The following is a 19,532-nucleotide window of genomic DNA, read 5'->3' as shown; positions in this document are numbered from 1 at the left end:
ATGCCTCCATGACCCAAGCGAGAGGTATTTATTTGTCTGGCAAGTTCTCAGACTGACAGACCTGAATTTGAAAACCAAAACAGAGTTGTTGTTTTTGTCTTGAAATGTCATGTAATCAAGTCATGTGACAAACAAAGAAATGTGCTCCATTTGTTGATTAGCAAGAAAAAGAAAAGGTATTAAACAGATATATATACTTGTCATTGTTGTGAAGCTTGATGTTTTCCGTTTCATCATTGCAAACAATGTCAACTTTTAAAGTGGTTTCAAGACAGATATATATGGTAATGATGGACTACAGGGGCGGATCCAGGAATTCCATAAAGAGGGGGTGCCATTACAAAATTAAAGGGGAGGCGCATGCACCCCACCCCCATTTTTATCTTTTTATTTCCTTTGTTTTAACAAAAAATAAAAGGGGTTTCGCGCCTGATGCGCCCCCGCCTAGATCCGCCACTGGACTATAGATAGATAGGTAGGGAAATGGATAAATAGATAGATCATACATCATATATTTAGCAAATCTATTTTCTTTTCTTTCTTTTTTTTTTTTTGGGGGGGGAATAATGATTTCCCTACAAGTTTGCAAGAGGTTAAATTCATGATCGTAGAGCACAGCAATTGACGGAAAAATTGGGAAGTGAGCATCTCCCAAGCTGTGTTATCATGAACTTTATTCCAAACTGCTCTACTTTCTTGATATGAGAATAATGATAGACTCGCCATGCAATATCATAGGCAATAATCCCAGCAGTCATGATTTATTCCAGTCATGTAGCAGAGAAATAATGTGCAGGATTCGATATGCCCTCATTCCCCCCCCCCCCCCTCACCCCCCCCCCCCCCCCCCTTTGCAGGTCAGTGAACTTCCAACAGCTGCTTAATCCATGATATCACTGCAATATTACCGCTTTCTCTACCATGCAGGGACCACTTGTTCACTTTATCGAAAAAAGATTACTGCTGATATTAACTGATGGGGGGGGGGGGGGATGGAGGGATATTTATTAACCCGTTGAGGACGAACTGATTTTGCTATAACAAGCATTTCCCATAAACACTTGCCCGAGTATTTTGCGGGACTAGTCTTAAACGGGTTAAAGTTGGAGCATTTCTTTTATATAGGTGATTGAAACACGTCTTTTATAGTACTGGAACGATCCTGTATACCTTGTATGCATTTTCCTCCAGATGTACTTGTTTTGATTAGAAAGTGAAAAGATTGAGTATTTGTTCAGGTCCTGTAGCACATCAAAGAGAGTTACATGTATCTTATTTCAATTATTTTCTTTTTTGCATAGTTTGTATGATGTATCCTTGATGGTTTACTGACACAATTACATGACATTCAGAGTATATACTTTGATGATACTTATTTTGGAAACTACAAAATACTAATTTCATTTGGTCATTCAATATTCCTCATTTTTCATCTCTTCAGTAACCCTGCTCAAAGTGTAGATATCATCCATTCAAAAAAAAAAATGATCGAACAGAACCTTTTAAAACAAACTTATACAAATGTCAGGTGTGCTTCTTTCATATCTTACTGGTACTGAAATCATACGCACGACACAGCCCCCGTAGCCTCCGTATCTGACTATCTTGTATGTGACCATAGAGGGCGACATTTATCCACATTTAACGATAGAGCTGCAGAAATTCCCCACTGTTAAAAACAGAACAATATCACAGCTAAGTGATGCCTGGATCATTCTAGCAGTCAGTCTTCAATGACTTTGAGATTGATCATGATCTGGAAAAGAAATTATTTTGATGGCACATAGAGTTGTGTCCTCTAAATGTGATATATGTTGGATGTACTTGAATATTTGCAGGTTGAGGAGAATTTCTCATAAAAATGACAAAATCAGAACAAATACATGCCATTTTCCAAGACTGTTTGAGTGAAACATTTCATAAAGACCATTAAGTGGATCAACAATGGTAGTGGTGTAGGTGTAGATTTGTTGTTGGTCGTGGTGGTGTCATTACTGACTACATGTATCAAGAGATAATAATGGCAAAGACACATGTACAAATACATAGGGAATGGAATATATGGCATATGTATAATATTAGATAAACTTTTTGTCATTTAAGTGAAATTCCTATTTGGGACATAAATAGATGTACTGTGAAAAAATAATAACCAATGAAAAATATTGGAATCATTATACAGTTTTCCATTATTAAAGGGAGGGCCAGATTGATATAAGATGTGATATACGTAGCCAAAAGATATTTAGCAGAGATTTCCAGAAATCCACAAGGTTGTACAAATCATGCATGGCATTCCATCCGGACATAGCCGTTATCTTCGAGTCTTGTACTTCCCCTTTTTCCGCCAGGGCTGCATCCTTATGTGCCTTTAAGATCCCATCCTCGCCAGAAAATCTAAAGTAAACACTGCCCTCGTCAGTCTGTAATGTTTCATGTGCAATGACTGCACAGCGCGGGCCAATTAAGTTCAGTTTCTTCCCTCGGGGAACAGTTTATTTTATGGGAGTTGGGCAGGAAGGGGGGGGGGTGGAGGGGAAACTCTGTACCTGATTATCTCCAAGAGATTAGAACTGGGCTAATTTGCGATGAGTCATTATTCTTGTCTGAAATTAAGAGCGTGTTTTCGTTAGGCAGAATGTCCCAGGGTGAGGGGCTGTTTGGGTAAGGTACTTGGGAAGATATAGCATCTTCTGCGTCCTGATGCGTGATGTGAGGAATGGAAGTTGTGATCCATCATGACTGATAAACAAAAACCTGATGAAGTCACTGAACATTAATTTTCTGAGTGAAGTATTTTTAGGTTTTCAAGATACTAAGCACTCAGTTTGCTTCGTGATTTGCACAACTTTATGGGGGGGGGAGGAAGAAGATCAAAATAGGCTGCAGTGGAAAAAAAAATAGGAAAGCAAGCCACTAGGGGAAAAAAATGTTGTTCAAAAAATTGGGTTTGAAGCTTATGTGCCTATGCATATGGAAAATTATGCATTTAGCACTGAAGGGTGATTCAAAATATTGCACTCAGTGGAATATAGACACACAAAAAAGGAACTGTTTTGCATTTCAGAACATTTTCACATTCAGGCAGGAGATATTCAATGTATTGCACTCTTTTTTTTATTTACTTTTTCAAACGAATATGAAATTTAATGTTTTCAGTCAAATGGAATTCTTTTGCTGTATTCTTAACCTGATAGCTAAAATTTAGTCATGGTTATGTACAACTGTAGTGAACGCTCACAATCAAAAGATTGCATCAGGAATTTATATCATTACATATCTTCTCATATCTTCTATGATTTGCCTTACTTTATGCATAGAGAGGCCTAGCTAAAATCCAGATTTCATGTAGTCCATAAGTGTTATAGCGTAAATGAAACGGTATCATAAATAAACGTTCCCTCGGTTTTATACAGTTTGCGTTTCATGGACAACATTACAGTATTTTCATGTACACACACTAATAAAGTATGGTATGAATTTTTATTGGAATGGCAGGTGCAATTGATACAGATGAATATTGCAGTTTTGCAAAAGTCAAAGTTTGTTTTTTGTGATACGAAGCAAGCACATCTTCGATTTGACTCTGTTTTCATCTTTTCCACCCACATGACTGCGACAAAGTGGCATGCACATTTAGCAGAAAGCAATTATTTCATTTGGAGACGATCTCATGGTAATGTGTAGCGATGGTAGTTTATGGGATATGTCTCGGAAAAAAAGACAATATTTGAAGATTGATGTGGAAAATGGATGTGGCATGATAGGGAAGATGATTAACTCCAGTCAAACATGTCTGTAGGGGCGATCAAATACTAATTATCTGCCAGAAAATTGGTCTCCCGTAGCATTAAAGAAATTTGATGGAGTGGCATTAAAGTGGAGAGAAAAGTGAAGAGCCATTTCATGGTGGGTCATTAATTTGTGGTTGACTTCTCTCTGTTTTCAGTCTCTGTTTATGTTTTCTATTCTTTCTCTTGCTGTTTCTTTAATTCTCTGTTCTCCACTATTTTAGTCTATGCTCTTTCTTCTTCCCTAGTATCTCCATTTTTCATGATCCTGTACTATTGAGGTATGTTCAGTTGTTTCAGTTTATAGATAACCGAGGATGTCACATTAACCAAGTAATTGACACTATTATTGAACACAGTCACATTGTACTACAATAGATCACCCCTTTTTATGAAATGGCATCAATTTTCTCTTTTACTTTGAATAATACACATTTTGATTATGAAGTTTTGTAGTCTGTTTCTTGCTAATTTCCATTGATTTGTGATTTTTTTTTTTGCAAAGTTAAGACCCATATGACAGCATTTATTTGTAAGGAGTTCTGTTCTTCTGTAGACTTTGCATCTATGGAGTCCACAATCCATTAGACGCAGGGTTGCCAATCATGCCATTGTGGCCAGATGCAACAGCGCCCTCTTTTGATCATATGTTTATAGTCCACTGGAGTCTTTCATGGAGTGCAGAGTTTGTGGTGTGTGTTCAATTTGGAAAGGTGGAAATCTGGCACACTATTCAGCTACCCTACAATGTTTCATTATTGTATTCTTTTGTGCGCACGACTATTTTAGGGGAAAAAAAAGTACTCTGTGGTTTTAATAGGGAATGATATCAAACATACATGTGAATTAAGTGAATGTAGTAAAGTCTGAGGAAATCTTGACAATCCATTCAAAAGCTATGAACTCGTAAAGTTTTGATACTGTGATTGCTAGGTGAGGAGGCTACAACAGTTCGTTGGACAACGACATAAAGAAAATATAAAGAGAATTCAACTTATTCTTATTTCTTTTTTTTTAGCATAGTGAAAGAGCACCTGACTTACCTCTTTCAGAAAGCAGGCGGAGTAATACAACCCTTACCATCTTCTTTCCCTTATGTCTATTTTCATATATACATTTTTCCTCCTTCAGTGTGCATAGAGACAATTCATCTTTTTAATTTTCACTTTATAAAATTGGTTTATATCTATCCTTATTATTATCATTATAATTATCATTATCATCAGTATCATTACAAGTATCATTATTATTATACAAAGAGGAAAGAAGAGTATAAAGAAATCACCTGGCACACTTTTGGAAACTCCTACTGGCAATATCCATCATGCTGTGAAATTACAGGTTTTTATTACATTGGAAAAATGTTAAATTTCTCATCAGTGCTTACCTGAGGAGCATGACCATGAAATGACTTTGCGGTACCTGAATACAGCTGTCAATCAAAGAAAATGTAATTTTCACACTTCGTATGTTTGGTATGCCAAAAATGTTTCTGTTTCAGTGCCAAATTGCTTCTGATTTCTTTCTCTGCAGCTGCAAAAAGAAACATTTCAACGAGGTGATTTTTTTTTCCCTTTTCTGCGTGTGTCTGAAAGTAGCAAATTGTCAGACCTGTGCATTGTCAAATGCACGCATGAAAGGCAGTGATAAAGTTTAACTTTGGGGAGGTTGGTGTTTCATCATGCATTTAATGTTCTTCATTGATTCACAAATGAGCTGCGGAGCGAATAAATAAAAAGGAAGTAATTTTCCAGGGCACAGTGGGCTGTGTCTAATTTGATGAATTCTCAAATCTATTCAAGTGTGGACTGTGAGACAGGGAAAGATACATTTTCATGCCCCAAGTTGATGTGGTGGTTGCACGACTATTGTGTTATCAAACCAAACAGTTTGGGATATGCATGCAGTCTGATTATTCCTCTAATTTTTGTGTAAACTTACAGACTTTCTTCAGAATTTGACTGCTGGATGCAGTAATACAGAAAGAAGAAGAGTAGCTTTGTTGTTTCAGTATCATAGGGGAACGAACCTCATTACTACGAAGACCTGAAAACCTGGAATTTTGAAATCATTCTGCACCCCAAGAAATGCTTGCAAAACATTTGCAGAAGAGAACAACCGTTGAAATAGATTTTCCTCCACATAATAAAGACAATTACTTCATTGATAGATGCCGGGGAGATCTGGATCTTCCAAATGAGGCCAATTGCATTAAACTCCCAGGCTTCAAGATATTACGCCATGAATACACACGAGTCTCCGCCGATGTGTTGGCACAAGGAAGGGCAAGACAGTATGCCTGAAGTTGATGGATACATTTTGTGATCAGGAAGAATCAATAAAGAATATAGAATGGTTGTAGGGTAGCACAGATTGTCACAAAGCCGCAATCTGTCTGGGAATTCCTGTCGAGTCAATATTTGCCAAATGAAATCTTATGTAAATACACCGAGATTTATTTTGTGTCTCGCAACATTCATCATGTTCAGATTTTTTTTTCTTTTTTTTTTACAAGCTTGACTAGTCAGTGTGGCTGTACATTGATTAACCCCCTTAATGTTAGTAGATTCACAACCTTACAAGTTACATCGCAAGAGTAATGTTTTTAACCCTATGATGCTACAATTTGTAGTCAATGATGATGTAAAAATCTTCAATACAAGTCAAGATTCAGTGTGAACAATTGTTCTGTTTTCAGACAATCTGATTTCATGTCGTGAGTAACCCTATAAAAGCATTCAGTCAAATCTACTCATTTTAAAGGTGGCGCTTTTTCATGTAAAGTATATATTCTGCATATGCCATATATTTTGCAGGGTTTTTATTTTTGGAATCGTGCAAGTTAGGTGCTATTCGCAAATCTTACAACACAGGAAAATATCAACTCTAATCCCGACATAAATGCGATGTGCACACTGAATACATTTCTCTGTTCGTTACTGCGCTCCACATTCACAAATTGAACCACTTGAGAAATTGTCGGAAAGTCCAGATTCGTGAAAAGTTAGACTCGCTGTCTAAGTATATGGCGTGGACAGCAGTCCACCTTTTGGTGTATTTCATATTGTTTGGCTGGTGAAATGAAAGTGAAGTTTTCATGAATGAAGTATAAGCACTCTGATATTTCTATTGTTCTGTGAGATGTTAATGCACTGTTTTGTGTTTCTGTGTGTTTGATTTCCTTACCAAACAGATAAGTTTCTTCACTTTCCTATCAGCGTTGTGTGTCATCCTCCACCTCGTAGCCACCGCCCTGTCGGGGCTGAGTTGCGCAGAACTCCAGATGTTGGGAGGGTGCCGCAAGCAGGCCAGCACCCTGGTCTGCCGCTGCTGCACCGCCACGCTGCCGTGCACCGCCACGGAGAACTCCGTCGCCATCGAGGGCGTCAAGGACTGCGCCATCATCACCTCGACGATACGTCTCGTCATGTTCATCATATGCGTGGCCAACATCGTGGCGTGCATGATATGTATCGCAGCCACGATTGTTGGCTGTGCGTACATCATTAAACGACATGTAGCTAGGAGGGTAAGTGACATTTTACCAATCCCCAATTTTTCCAACCTACATTTCAACCATTGTTTAAACCATTAATGAGCTCCACACAGGAGATGTCGTACTTAATAATTATCTTCTTTTTTTTTTTTGTAATTTCATTATTGTTTTCATGCTGTTTCAATGTAGTCAACTGATACTTTTTTTTTTTGGTGTATTTTCAATGTGCAACCCCCTCCTCCTTTCCAGGTATATATATAGCTCAATTGTATGGAAAAGTCTTTCTCCAGCATGTACACGGGAATCTTCGCAGATCATTGGTGCAAGAAAAAGTGAACCAATAGCTGGAATTCACAAGGGTGGTTTGAATCTAGTCCATGGATGATCGAGGTAGATTGCGACTGCATACCTATAAATTCAGGAACATGAAAGCATGGGACTTTTGTGAATTGGAGCCGACAGCCTTTTTCACAGCATGGAACTTTTGTACATTTATGACTAGCATTTAATACACTGTGTATAGGCAAAAACTTTAGCATGCATCTTATTTCCATGAATCTTATCCTCTATGTGGAACTCGCAAAAAATGTTTTGGTTTAAATAACAGTAACTGTGCATAGCACATTGCGCATGCTAACAGATATCCTACACGAACTGGTGCTGGCAAGTACATTTGGAGTGGGTAGGAATGTCATGTGAATTGGGGAATGAATAAAAGGATTAAAAACAATATTTTCCCCGACAGAATATCCTCTTTGCAAAGCCTTGGAAATATTCGTCTCATGCTTCTTGCTCTAATACAATGTTATATCTGTTTGTAAATGGTCATGACAGAAATAAAAAGTTTATAACATGTATTCTTTACAGTTTTTGTGAAAACCATATCCTGGCCTCAAATCCACACTACCTCTTTTGGCTATTTTGTCAACCTCCTTCCTTTTTTGTGAACTCTGTCATTATTTTACTCATGTTCTGTTGTGAAGAACATTCTTTCTGTACCTCAGTGCTGCTATAATGACCCAGTTTTTCAACCTTAAGCTGTGAAAGGTTAATACCACACTAATTTACAATAATTCTCATCGCATGATTGTGACATTTACCAAACTTTACTACAACTGCAGCTTTTTCCCATTCGTGACCTGGTCTAAGGTTCTACTAACTTACATTTTTGGTCTTGTGAAGGCAAGTTTCCCTTTTTCCTAATCTTCATTTGAATTCCATCGCTTTTGAAATATAGGGCACACCTGGCTAGAAATCCTCCTTATTCCCCCTTTTTTCAGCCAGTGGTTTCACTTTCTACTACAGTTAATTGGCATTCTTCCAATACCTAAAGATATCATCCAGTGAGGATAATGCGAGGTTGGTTTCCAAGTATTTAACCTCGGGGGTTGAGGTTGCCGTCTTTTTCAGTGCGTGAAACATTCTTTGAAGAAGCAAATTGAAAGTCAGTTGTGCTCCCTCACACTGCCTTTTCTACTTCTTCCTCTCTCTCTCTCTCTCTCTCTCATTTGTGTAATCCTTTAAGTAATCATAGTCCATTATTCATTTTGATGACAGACCAGTGCTTGAGGCAAGACACCAATTGTTAACCTGTTGAGGACGAGTCCCTGAATATACTCGGGCAGGTGTCCATGGGAAATGTGTGTTGTAGCAAAATCAGTCAGTCATCAACGGGTTAAGATCGTACGACCTAAGTCTTGATAAGATTTCCAAAATGGCTGGTTAGATTTGCATTTGAAGAGAAAATTGGATTAAAAAACTAGAACCCAATCCTATAATTGTATCTATATCTGTACTAATTGAAAATTATGCTGATTGCAAAACATCAGAGATTTCTTGTTGTTTGTGGGGTTTTTTTTTGTCTTAGATAAAGCAAATCGTGGAGTTAAATCAATAGCTGATATAGGAGTAGACTGAAAATTGAACCTTCTTGTTAAGTTGTACTCAATTTAGTAGAGATTTTCCTGAATGATAAATGAAACTAGGATTGTTCTAGATTTTAAAGTAGTTGGCAGAGTAGCTACAGATTATTTGTATGAACTTGGAATAAGTCTTGAAATGCAGCAAAAAAAAAAAAACACAAGATAATTACACATCTTCTTCAAATTGTTTTGAGAACAAAGAACAGTTCTCAGCCTTAAAGTCAAGCTTTTAATTTTAATTTTTTTTTTTTTGGGGGGGGGGGGGATGGGGGGGGGGGGAGTGGGTGGGTTGGATGGACAGTATTTGTGATTGTTCTTGTTGTTAGTGTTTCTTCTACTACCAGAATGTCATTATAGAAGAGTGCTAAGTACAAGTATTGCCAACAATTACTTCAAGTTTGTGACCCATATTCATCAGTTATATGTGTGAGGTGTGCAGAAAATTTGAGCAGAAAGAAACACGAGTGTGAACTCAACCAGTGAAAAATCTGTCTTACACTTAACAGCTTGCACATGAAACTTGTACTTTTTACAGACACAGATAATGAGCTTCACAAAGTACAGACATTCCTTCTTTACCAGTTTGAACCTGTCAAAAGTACACTCTGTTGTGATACCATTTGTAATGCAAAACAATACTCTTCTCGTGTACAATTTGAAAACAAGTTGGAGCGCAACAAAACTCAACTAATGGCAAATTATCCTGGTATTCTGTATTTTAAAGGAGTTACGAGAACTGTCATTATCATTGTCATTAGCACACTTAGGAATGCAATTCCAGAATCATCAATTGCAGAGCCAACGTGGGACTGCCTTTATAGATAGAATCTAGGAATTGACGTAAACGCCATTTGAAGAGAAGGGGGGGGGGGAACGGATGGACAGGTTCCCACGTGTTGCTAAATCTTACCGTATTGAAGCTTTCATATGACTTTGTATGGTCTTCAGTGTTTACGCTCTTGCCATCAGCACTTTAAACTCTTAATAATGAAACGGGCCAGTATGGATGAGTAAACCCGTAGGCTAGATACGATTTGTGACCTCCTCAAAGACCTTAGAGGAAGTGAAATCTAGTAATTACTGGTCTTTGGGTATTTTTTGAAAGAAGGTAGGTTGACATAAAGGTGAATGGAAACTCTCTTCTGTACAAATGGTCTCAGAGTCATTAGTGTCATGATTGCAGCCAGCCCTGTGCTGATCTCATCGATGAGCTGTTTCAGACTGGCAAAGAACTTTTTCATAAACGTGTATAGCACATGATGCTAGATGAGACATATAAATATGCAAGTCTGTTAGCAAAGTTGAATCACATTCCTCCTGAACACATCTCTCAAAAATGTCTCAAATCATATTTATAGAGACGTTGCAAGGTTTGTTTGTTTGTTTGTTTGTTTATTTTGTTTGTTTTTTTTGGGGGGGGGTTATGTTGTCAATTTTCATTTGATTCTAGGTGTACATTTTGAAGTCTAGAATGGTGCGAGCTTCAAAACTTTATTGAAGAATGAAGTTTCACTTGACTTGTCCTCCACTTCCTCCTTTGTGCATGCATGAAAACATACCAAACATTGTCTTGTTCGATATCATTTCAGACTCATCAGAGTGTGTGGACACCCTGTTACCCAAAACATGAGTGGATTGTCTGTTTGTATAACACGATTACAAACCAGGTTTTTTCGTAAGTGTGAAACCCACGTGAGTTGTCCAACTCAAGGCCATTTATCTCTACCGGTCCTGTGTCCAAGCATATGTCCTTCTTTGACAGAAATTAGCTCCTTGGTGCCACATATCTGGCGGGCCTTGCCGGCCAAATGATATAGTCTCTCTCATCTTACTTCTCGTTCGGTAATTTCCACATGATTTCTCAGCGGTAATAAAACTCATCTCAATAAATGCAGTCTCCATGTATCACGTTGCTCGCGTGGCCTACCATAATTGTTTTGCTCGTCAGGCTTGGTCAGGTTTTGCCCAGTAGATGGCGACCTTCAAGAGGATTTAAAGTTGTTTTGGTATTGTTTGTCTTGAAGGTTTTCAGCTACCTTGTATGGTAGGCAGTCATTAAAGGTTTATTTCTGGACTTACAGCTCATCGCTCCCATATGGACTCAAGCAAGAAGAACTTCTTTTTTTTTCTGACCAAAGATGATTCATTTATTAGTCACAGTATTTTGTTTTTAGGTTGAGATTTGTGTAAGAGTTTCTGTTTCAAATATTTGTTTCGAACATTAGAAGCTAAACTGGTTCAAGGTAAACACATTTGATCTGTCTATGTGAGGTAAAAACAAAAGTATGTTCTTCACTCTACACAATAGAGCATTACAAAACATAATGTTTAAAAGGTCTGTTACTCTTTGAACATTTATGTGACTATGCATTTTCAAAACACAAAATAACGTTCGTAAGTATTTTTACACTACTCAACTGAATATTTAGATAGAAAATGTGTCAGATATCTGAGTGATTCCTGTATGATTGAAATATGTCTAATACTCCACATGAAAATATTTGGAAACAAATCATATCATTGAAATATATGATATATATATGAAATATGTCATATATCTGAGCTATATGGGTGCGTATTATACACATGTGCCGGGGAATGAATGTGGGTGTGTGCATTTTTTACGAGGGCATCTGACTGAAGTTTTGCACATGTCTGCAAAGGCTTTTTCTCTAAAATGATTATTTCTTGCAAATTTGTTATCAAAACAGTTTGTTGTCAGCCACATTTCCTCTCATACATTAAGTAGCCAGTGGCTGATGAGGTAGGGTTAATTTTGCCACCTGTAATAATCCTTTACACTAAAATCAAGACACCCTTAGGTTTGTTAGGGGATGTCCATTTCCATTGCAATCACATTCCCAGGAGATATAACTATCAAAGTACAATGTACATAGTTTATTTGCAGACATTGAACAAATTACTAGATAGAAAAAAAAAAGGCATGTGGAGAGCTCTACTTAAATTTCTCGATAATCATGTTCTCCGAGCCATCAGAGAGACAACCAGAAATCCAAAACTGACTCACAAATTATCTGTGAGGATGCTGCTCGGGGTCAGCGACCGGACATCGGAGGTTGTCTTTGAGGCCTTGTTAGAACCTTGATGGAAAGGCTTTTTAACTTGGCTGGCGGACAATTAGAAGGTTCAATGACATTGTTTGGAGATACAGCAACATGTATGTTTTGTCATGAGATCTGAAGCTTGAAGGTGATTGCTAAGTCCTTCTACCCTGTGTGACAGGGAGTAGTAACCTTCATCCTTTTTCTCCAACCTCCCTCCTTGTTCTCCTTAGCTTTTCCAGGAACCCAGTAAACCAGGTTCCCATGGCATCAACTCGTAGAAGGAAACCGGTATACCCAGTATCCAAAATGTACACGAGAGAGTGTCTGCATTCTTAGGTTCATGATTATCCATGTTATGCTATTAAAGCAGAAAAAAAAAATACTTTTTTTTTGAATGAGTAGAGTTTCTGCTTTCAATGACTGTTCTTTTTCTATATCAGAATTGTATGTTCATGCCTAATTCACCTTTTCTGTCTTTTTTTTCCCTTTAACCTCTCTGCTGCAAAACCTGTTTGAAAACATAATGAAGTAATCAGGCCGAGCTCACTAGATTTTGACTTTCGCTGACTCCACTTGGGTGCCGTTATAGTGTATATAACAGAAAAATTTGCGAGCCCAGCACATGCTCTATTCATATTTCATGTCCAATCAATATCTTGCATTGATCGATGGCACATGCAGTTGACTGTGGAAAGGAAATATATATACTGCTTGACTACTTTAGCACAGGCCGATTACCAACCTGTCCGTTCTTTGTCGATTGGCAAAAAGAATCTCGTTTGAGGGGCAATGAAGGTTCGTGGAGAATTGCAGAAGGAACCGGTTAAGATCTATACATAGTTGTATGATGTCAATATTTTTACGTTGGCTCTTACCATCTCTGGGCCCCATTTTATCAAAAGATATAATCGATAATAAATTTCCTTGCCACATAGGCTGCCATAGGCTTATGATAGAAATCAACTATACAATCAATTATAGCTCTTCATATAACAGGGCCTTGGAATGTATCATAGGTGTGACTGAGGTGATTACAAATGGTATTACAGAAAAAATGTTATTATTCTCAAAAACATAAATTTGCAACTAAGATACAGTAATGACATAACGTTGTTTAGCAATTGCTGCTGTACTGTTTACACCAGTATAAAAATGCAATGGAAATTATTTTCTGGTGAATGATTTTGCAAATATAACTCCCTCTAACCCGGTCGATTTAACAAGAGTAATTATTTTAATGAATGATGTAATTCTTAATGAATTCACATTATAAGAGGAATTTCATTAATGCTTTGTGTACAAGCCACTCAGATATTTGTAAAGAGATAGTATTATCACTGCATCCAATTTGCTGATGAAATTCTAACCAATATTACTGTTTCCTGAAAACACTGAAAAGGTTTATATTGTCCAAAAGAAATTAAACCTTTTTGTAGTCATTAGAGGAATTTATAAAACTTTCACTCATATGTTTGTGTGATTGTGTCAGTGAAATTAACTGTACCAAGGGCAGAGTTTTCATTACACCACTCTCCGTGTGGGTGATATGTCTTCTTTTTTTTTTTTTTTCATTTTCTAGATACCTACAATTCTTCTCACAAACAATTGTCACGATAATCATGAATTTGAAGAGATGTCATGTGTCAGCTGAGCTGTCTGTTCTAATGTTTGAACATCCATGATTGCCTGCACAAGGACTTCCAACAATCCGTCCTCTTCCGGAATCTCTGATGCCGATCCTGCCAAGTAAACAGCACGCTTTTGTTTATGAGAAGGAAGAGCTTCCTTTGAATGAACTTTTTGCCAACCGTGAAAGAGAGAAATACAAGTGCTATTTATATAACTTCCAGGGTGTTCAGACGCAAAAAATCTATACTAGAACGGTATAGTCATACCAAAACTGTATAGCTGTACAATACATGTATACGTCTGAACGCTGACTTACAAAACGACGTATAACAAAATGACATATAGTGAAACGACAGTCAGAGCATCGTTTCTAACTAGAACTCGATAACGAATCAGCATTCCATCATGTCCATTATGCGTCTGAATGTACGGCGACCATAGAACGGTATAACTGGGCGAACTTAATGGGAGCATGCACCTGTCACTCATGACCATAACGGGGTGCGCAGTGAGAAACTGCACATCTATAAATAAGACGTTTTCCAGAACGGTCGAGATTAGTGTCTGAATGGTCTGTCGGCTATACAATGATTCTTTAAATGTCATTTCTTTATTGAGTTTTGGTATAAACTGGCGTGCGTCTGAACAGGGGGTTTGCTATAATCCTTTCTTTTTTGTTTTTTATTTCATACAAGTGAGAAATGCTTTGGAATGCTCATCTGCCCTCCTGCCAAATTCTTGTTCCCAGAGAAAGATGAGGAGTCGAAATAGAAAAATAAAAGAGCGGTGTAAACATAAACCTGTTGCGCTTCCTTGACGTCAAGAAATACTTACTGTTAGTCTTCCCCCTTTGATATTTGTGAGTAATACATAAGCATGTCAAAAGAGCAGAATCCCAATGTATGACATCCGCCCAAATATGTGCTAGGAGGCGTTTGTGGCTGGATGATGATGTAGGGATTAAATCTTTTCATTCATTCTGTTGCCTCTCTTGAGGTGGGGATCATGGATTGAGCGTTAAGAAATGCTCACACACGTAATTCTCCTCTTTGCCGTTCGACTCGATCAGTGGTCCGTGCATTCTCGGTAATCCCTGTGTCTTTTCCACGTAATCACTGACCACATTCAAACCTTCCTTGCAGGTTTCATTCAGGACTCCTTCTTGCCTTCTTTACACACAGGGCTTAAAACTCAATGCCCTTGAGAAAAAGTTGTAAGTCTCCATTTTAATAGTTACTGTTCAAATTCGTAGTGAAGGACATATATAGTCTTAGCCTTCATTGTATGAGTATCGGTGGGTTTCTCTTTTTCCTCTTTCAAGTAAGAATGATAGTAGAACATTAAAAATAACAACAACTAGTGGTCTTTCTGGTCAACTACTCAAACTATTAGGAGAGCTGAGATTTAACCCCCCCCCCCCCCCAAAAAAAAAAGTACACCTTGCCTTGGTTCTTCCCACATGTAGGGTTTGTGTGAGGCCTATGAAATAGCAAACCTTATGGGTCTCTGAAGATTTACTCTAATATCTCCTCGTACCATTTTAGTCTAGATGTTGCATAAGTCTTGTGTCATGATTCAATCCAATTCAATTAAAAATTGAACTGAATTTAACCCGTTGAAGACTAGACTTGAGTGAACTTGGACAGATGTCTCGGAGAAATGTGTGGTATGGCAAAAGCAGCTCATCCTCAACGGGTTAATTGAACATTTGAGTTCCATAGTTTTCAGAGTGATTCTGTGACATGCTCTATTTCCATCAAATGTATGGAAGCTGCCTACTGTTTCTGTATGACATAACATTAAGATTTCCAAGTGATACTGGGACCTCTGTCAGATGAAGTCTAGGCAAAGCATAGTTTTTGAAATCTGCTCATTACTTGTGAGAATTTTGTTTTTATGCAATGAAAATGTTGAATTGAATTGAATTGAATTTACCTGAACTGAACGTGGCCTTTTTGTATTTAACCTGTTGAGGACAGACTGCTTTTGCTATAACACGCATTTCCCATACACACCTGCCCGGCTATTCTCGGAACTTGTCTTCAATTGGTTAGATATAATTGAAATTTATTTTGGTATATAGAGCCTATCACTGTCATATAATTTATTTGATTAGAAGCGTCATTCCACTCACCAACCTATACTATATCAGTAATTTATCATTCATTTATCTCTCAAGGAAGTCATTTAAAGGCGTGGTCAGACTGGCAAAAGATTGAGAAGATTAAGTTCGCCATCTTTAAGATCTTGAAGTTTTGCCAGTGTGACCACAAACTTCCCGCAAAACTTCTCGCAAAACTTCTCATGAAACTTCCCACTCCAACTAGGGATATTCCTCTCGATCTGTTTCCGGGCGGTGTCTCCAAAGTTAGAGGCCATTGTCATGTACAGATGTGCATTGTTACATCAAAATCATTAGCCATCAGACGGCGCGCTCTTTCTCCTTTCATGTACCAATGACCCAAACTTCTTGATCTAAGTTTGGCTGCCAGTGTGACCGCACAACAAAAGATCTCGAAGACTTCTTGACCTTAGACTTCGCAATCTTCTGCCAGTCTGACCGCGCCTATATGTATACTTCAAACATGCAATACTTTCTCTGCTGGTGTTGTTTTCATTTATACAGAATTGTATCACAGGATGAACACATGAAACTTTGTGCTTTAAGGGTTTGTGTAATGATGATACAGAAAAACCAATGAGCCAATTAAGTAAATCAAAGTATATCATATCAAATCAGGTGTCATTTCTTATCAAAATCTATACAAGGAAGATGAGATATCACAGTTAGTTTCCTATTATGCAATGCGCAGGAGTTGATCTGTACAGTCCCTCCACATCTCTCAATCTAGTTATGCCTTATTTCATAAGTTGTACTCAGGATTCCCAATATCACTGATAAATCACTGTAAGCAGAAAGTGCTGTTTGTCACACTTGATCATCATCTTTTCTTTTTTCTGTTTTTCTCTAAGATAAATGCATTATTGTTATAATATTTGATCAGTAAATTCATTAGAGTTTTAGATTTGATTTGTCAGGTTGTTTTCCTCAATTTGCTAAGATGCCTGGCACAAGCTTTTGCTATCTTTTTCTTCTTTCTCTCCATATTTTTTTTTGAGCCTTCATCATAAGATCCTCATAAGATAAGATTTAATAACAAAAATTTCCATAGGATTGTATCAAATCTTTTATTGGGAAAGTGGCAACCTCTCTTTTTCCCCACATTTTTGCAATAACATTCTGATTACTTTCCTTCATTTGTTGCTCTATTTCTTTTCCTTTTTTTTTTTTTTTGGGGGGGGGGGGGGTGGGGTAGGGGTGGGGTTGTTAACAGAGTTGAGAACAAGACTTTCAAGCTGCACACTAGATACAGTAGTGAGTGACTGCATGTTTTACCAATATTTTGTCTGTGTATGGTTAAGTCCATCATGATGAATAATAATGATGATGATATAAGTTTATAATGATATTGAAGAATAATTATGATAATGAATAATGGGTAATTATCTAACAAGAATGACTTCTAGGGGAAGGAAAGACTGCAGTTGCTATTAGAATCTTTAACAAAAAATAGGATGTTCAGAGTATTTCTGTGGTATCCAAGTGTATGCACATGACTTCGCCAAGGAGTTGGCCCATTCATAATAATATTATACTTGATGAAAAAACAAAAGCTTAGGAGAAAAGAAGTCAGAATTATTCAGCTTAAGTTTTGTTGGTCGGTCTTTCTTTTTTCAGTAGTGGCACTGGTCTAATCTAATTTCATTTATGCAAATGGAGAATTTCTGCTAAATTCCAACGGAGAGTTGCAGACAAAGATATTTGTATGTTTGTGAGTACTGACAATGAAAATATGCCAGAGTGTCAGTTGTCTTGGAATTTGGTCAGGAATAATCTTTTTTCCTTCAACATTACTACTGTGAAATACTTGCATGTTTAGAAGGTGTTAAGATAATCAATAAATACATGAAATGAATTGCACAATCCGATACCACGTATACATATCATCCCACAAATCTTTTTTTGTAGTGGTAGTTGATAAAGTTCATTTATGATATCCTCCTCCCCCCACCCCCAATTTTTTTCTTTTTTTATACCACCTGTTTCATTTGTCATATTAAAGCACTCTGTGGTAGTGGTGAGTAAACACATACAATAGGAGTGGCAGATAAAAACGAGGATATGGAACTCAATCATTCCATACCTCAACACCCAAGATCAATGATCGGAGAAGAATGCCATCTACATTCCGCCCCAGTTGCTAAAATAACCCTACCTTTTATCTTATCAAAGGAATAGGGAGTGGAAGGGTCGCATCCGCTCTTTGACCCTCACCCACGAAGGTGACTTGCGCAATCGTTATTATCTATTCCTTCCCTTCTTTCGTTTTGCTTGTTTTACCAGGAATACAGTCAGCGCTCTCTCTTCTTTTTCCTCTGCTTTTCTCTCTCTCTCTTTTCTCTCTTTTTATTTCTGACAATGCAATGCAGATTATGATTTATGGCTATCATGACATTTTGATATTTCATGTTGACACTTGCCCCAATATTCCATCTCTCTCTGTGTTGGCCTTTGTATATTCTCCTGATTTTCGAGGAACTCCGCCCGATTTGCATTCCGGTTTTCTTGCAGCCGGAAGTTTCATATTTCCTCTATCTTTCATTTTCGGCCGGTTCGCACACATCTTTGACAGCTTGACAATGGTGAACACCACCATGGTCCAATTGTGGTTGAAAACCAATATTGTCATTTCTAACACATATTCAGAGATGGAGATTGCATTATTTGGAATTGCTTGAATTCATTTCCACCCTGATTGTGTAACACGGCAGGTGGTTACTCTGTGTGGGTCTTTTTGTGGTATTATAAAAGACATCGGCACTGTGGTTCTTCTATTCATTGATGTGGTATCTCAACAATACCATGCTGCTTCTTCATATGTTTGTAGATGTTTTTGTTGCCTTTGATTGCATCGGCAAGTAAGATTTAAAAGTTTGCATTTCTGAGATGCTCTATACACACCACAAATCAATCAGGGATTGGAATGAATAAACGTGGACTCAAAAATTTTTGACATTGTATTTTACATTCTTTTGTATCTTTCATCCTTTGCTGTGCCTTTTGCTTTAATAGTGCATCTATTTCAAAAACATTTAGATCTTCATGCAATTAAGTGACTGTTTTCCCTTTATTCCAAAATAATATCTTTCTGGGAATTTTCACATCAGCTGCACAAGGTCAAGTAGCCTGTGTACTTATATGCTTTATAGCAATTTTTAAATGCCTACCTGTTCAGCAACATTTTCATCATAGTGCAAATATGAGCACAACATTGTTTATCAAAAGCCAAAACAGTAATTTGAAAATGGGATAGGCTCTTGTGAATGCTCAAAGGAAGAAAAGAAATTTGTCAGAGTTTGCGACAAGAGAGATGATATTTCTGATAGTTCTCTTAAAGATGTTATTAGCGATAGATCATGATAGAAATGGAATAATCTTCTCCTCATCCCTCAAGAGAATAGTTTGTGAGAATAGAGACCCGTCTGCTTCTCTGATTTATGTCCTTCAATCACAGCTGTCTGTGCTAATGGGACGTTAAGTGTACCCCTGGATAGCAGAAATGATAGC

At 37.5% G+C, this 19,532-nt stretch overlaps 2 protein-coding genes across 2 annotated transcripts in view; both read left to right on the top strand.

Moving 5' to 3' along the window:
- LOC139722819 (protein ENTREP2-like) overlaps window positions 1-7,056 on the top strand; it is a gene marked incomplete at its 3' end in the record, with an annotated part of 149,770 nt that extends 142,714 nt beyond the window's left edge. Inside the window, exon 3 of the mRNA XM_071634114.1 lies at window positions 6,985-7,056. Within this exon, the coding sequence (XP_071490215.1) occupies window positions 6,985-7,056 (72 nt within the window). The remainder of the gene's footprint in view (window positions 1-6,984) is intronic.
- Window positions 7,057-7,218: 162 nt separating this feature from the next.
- The window catches only part of LOC139722808 (uncharacterized), a 106,504-nt gene continuing 94,190 nt past the window's right edge, over window positions 7,219-19,532 (top strand). Inside the window, exon 1 of the mRNA XM_071634098.1 lies at window positions 7,219-7,320. Coding sequence (XP_071490199.1) covers window positions 7,219-7,320 — 102 coding nt within the window. The remainder of the gene's footprint in view (window positions 7,321-19,532) is intronic.

This window comes from Diadema antillarum, unplaced genomic scaffold, assembly GCF_040938485.1.
Source record: "Diadema antillarum isolate AM-2024a unplaced genomic scaffold, OU_Dant_1.0 scf00000172, whole genome shotgun sequence".
In the NCBI taxonomy this organism is placed as follows: Eukaryota; Metazoa; Echinodermata; class Echinoidea; order Diadematoida; family Diadematidae; genus Diadema; species Diadema antillarum.
Note: the sequence above shows the minus strand (reverse complement) of the source record. Positions and strands in the feature narration are given on the sequence as shown.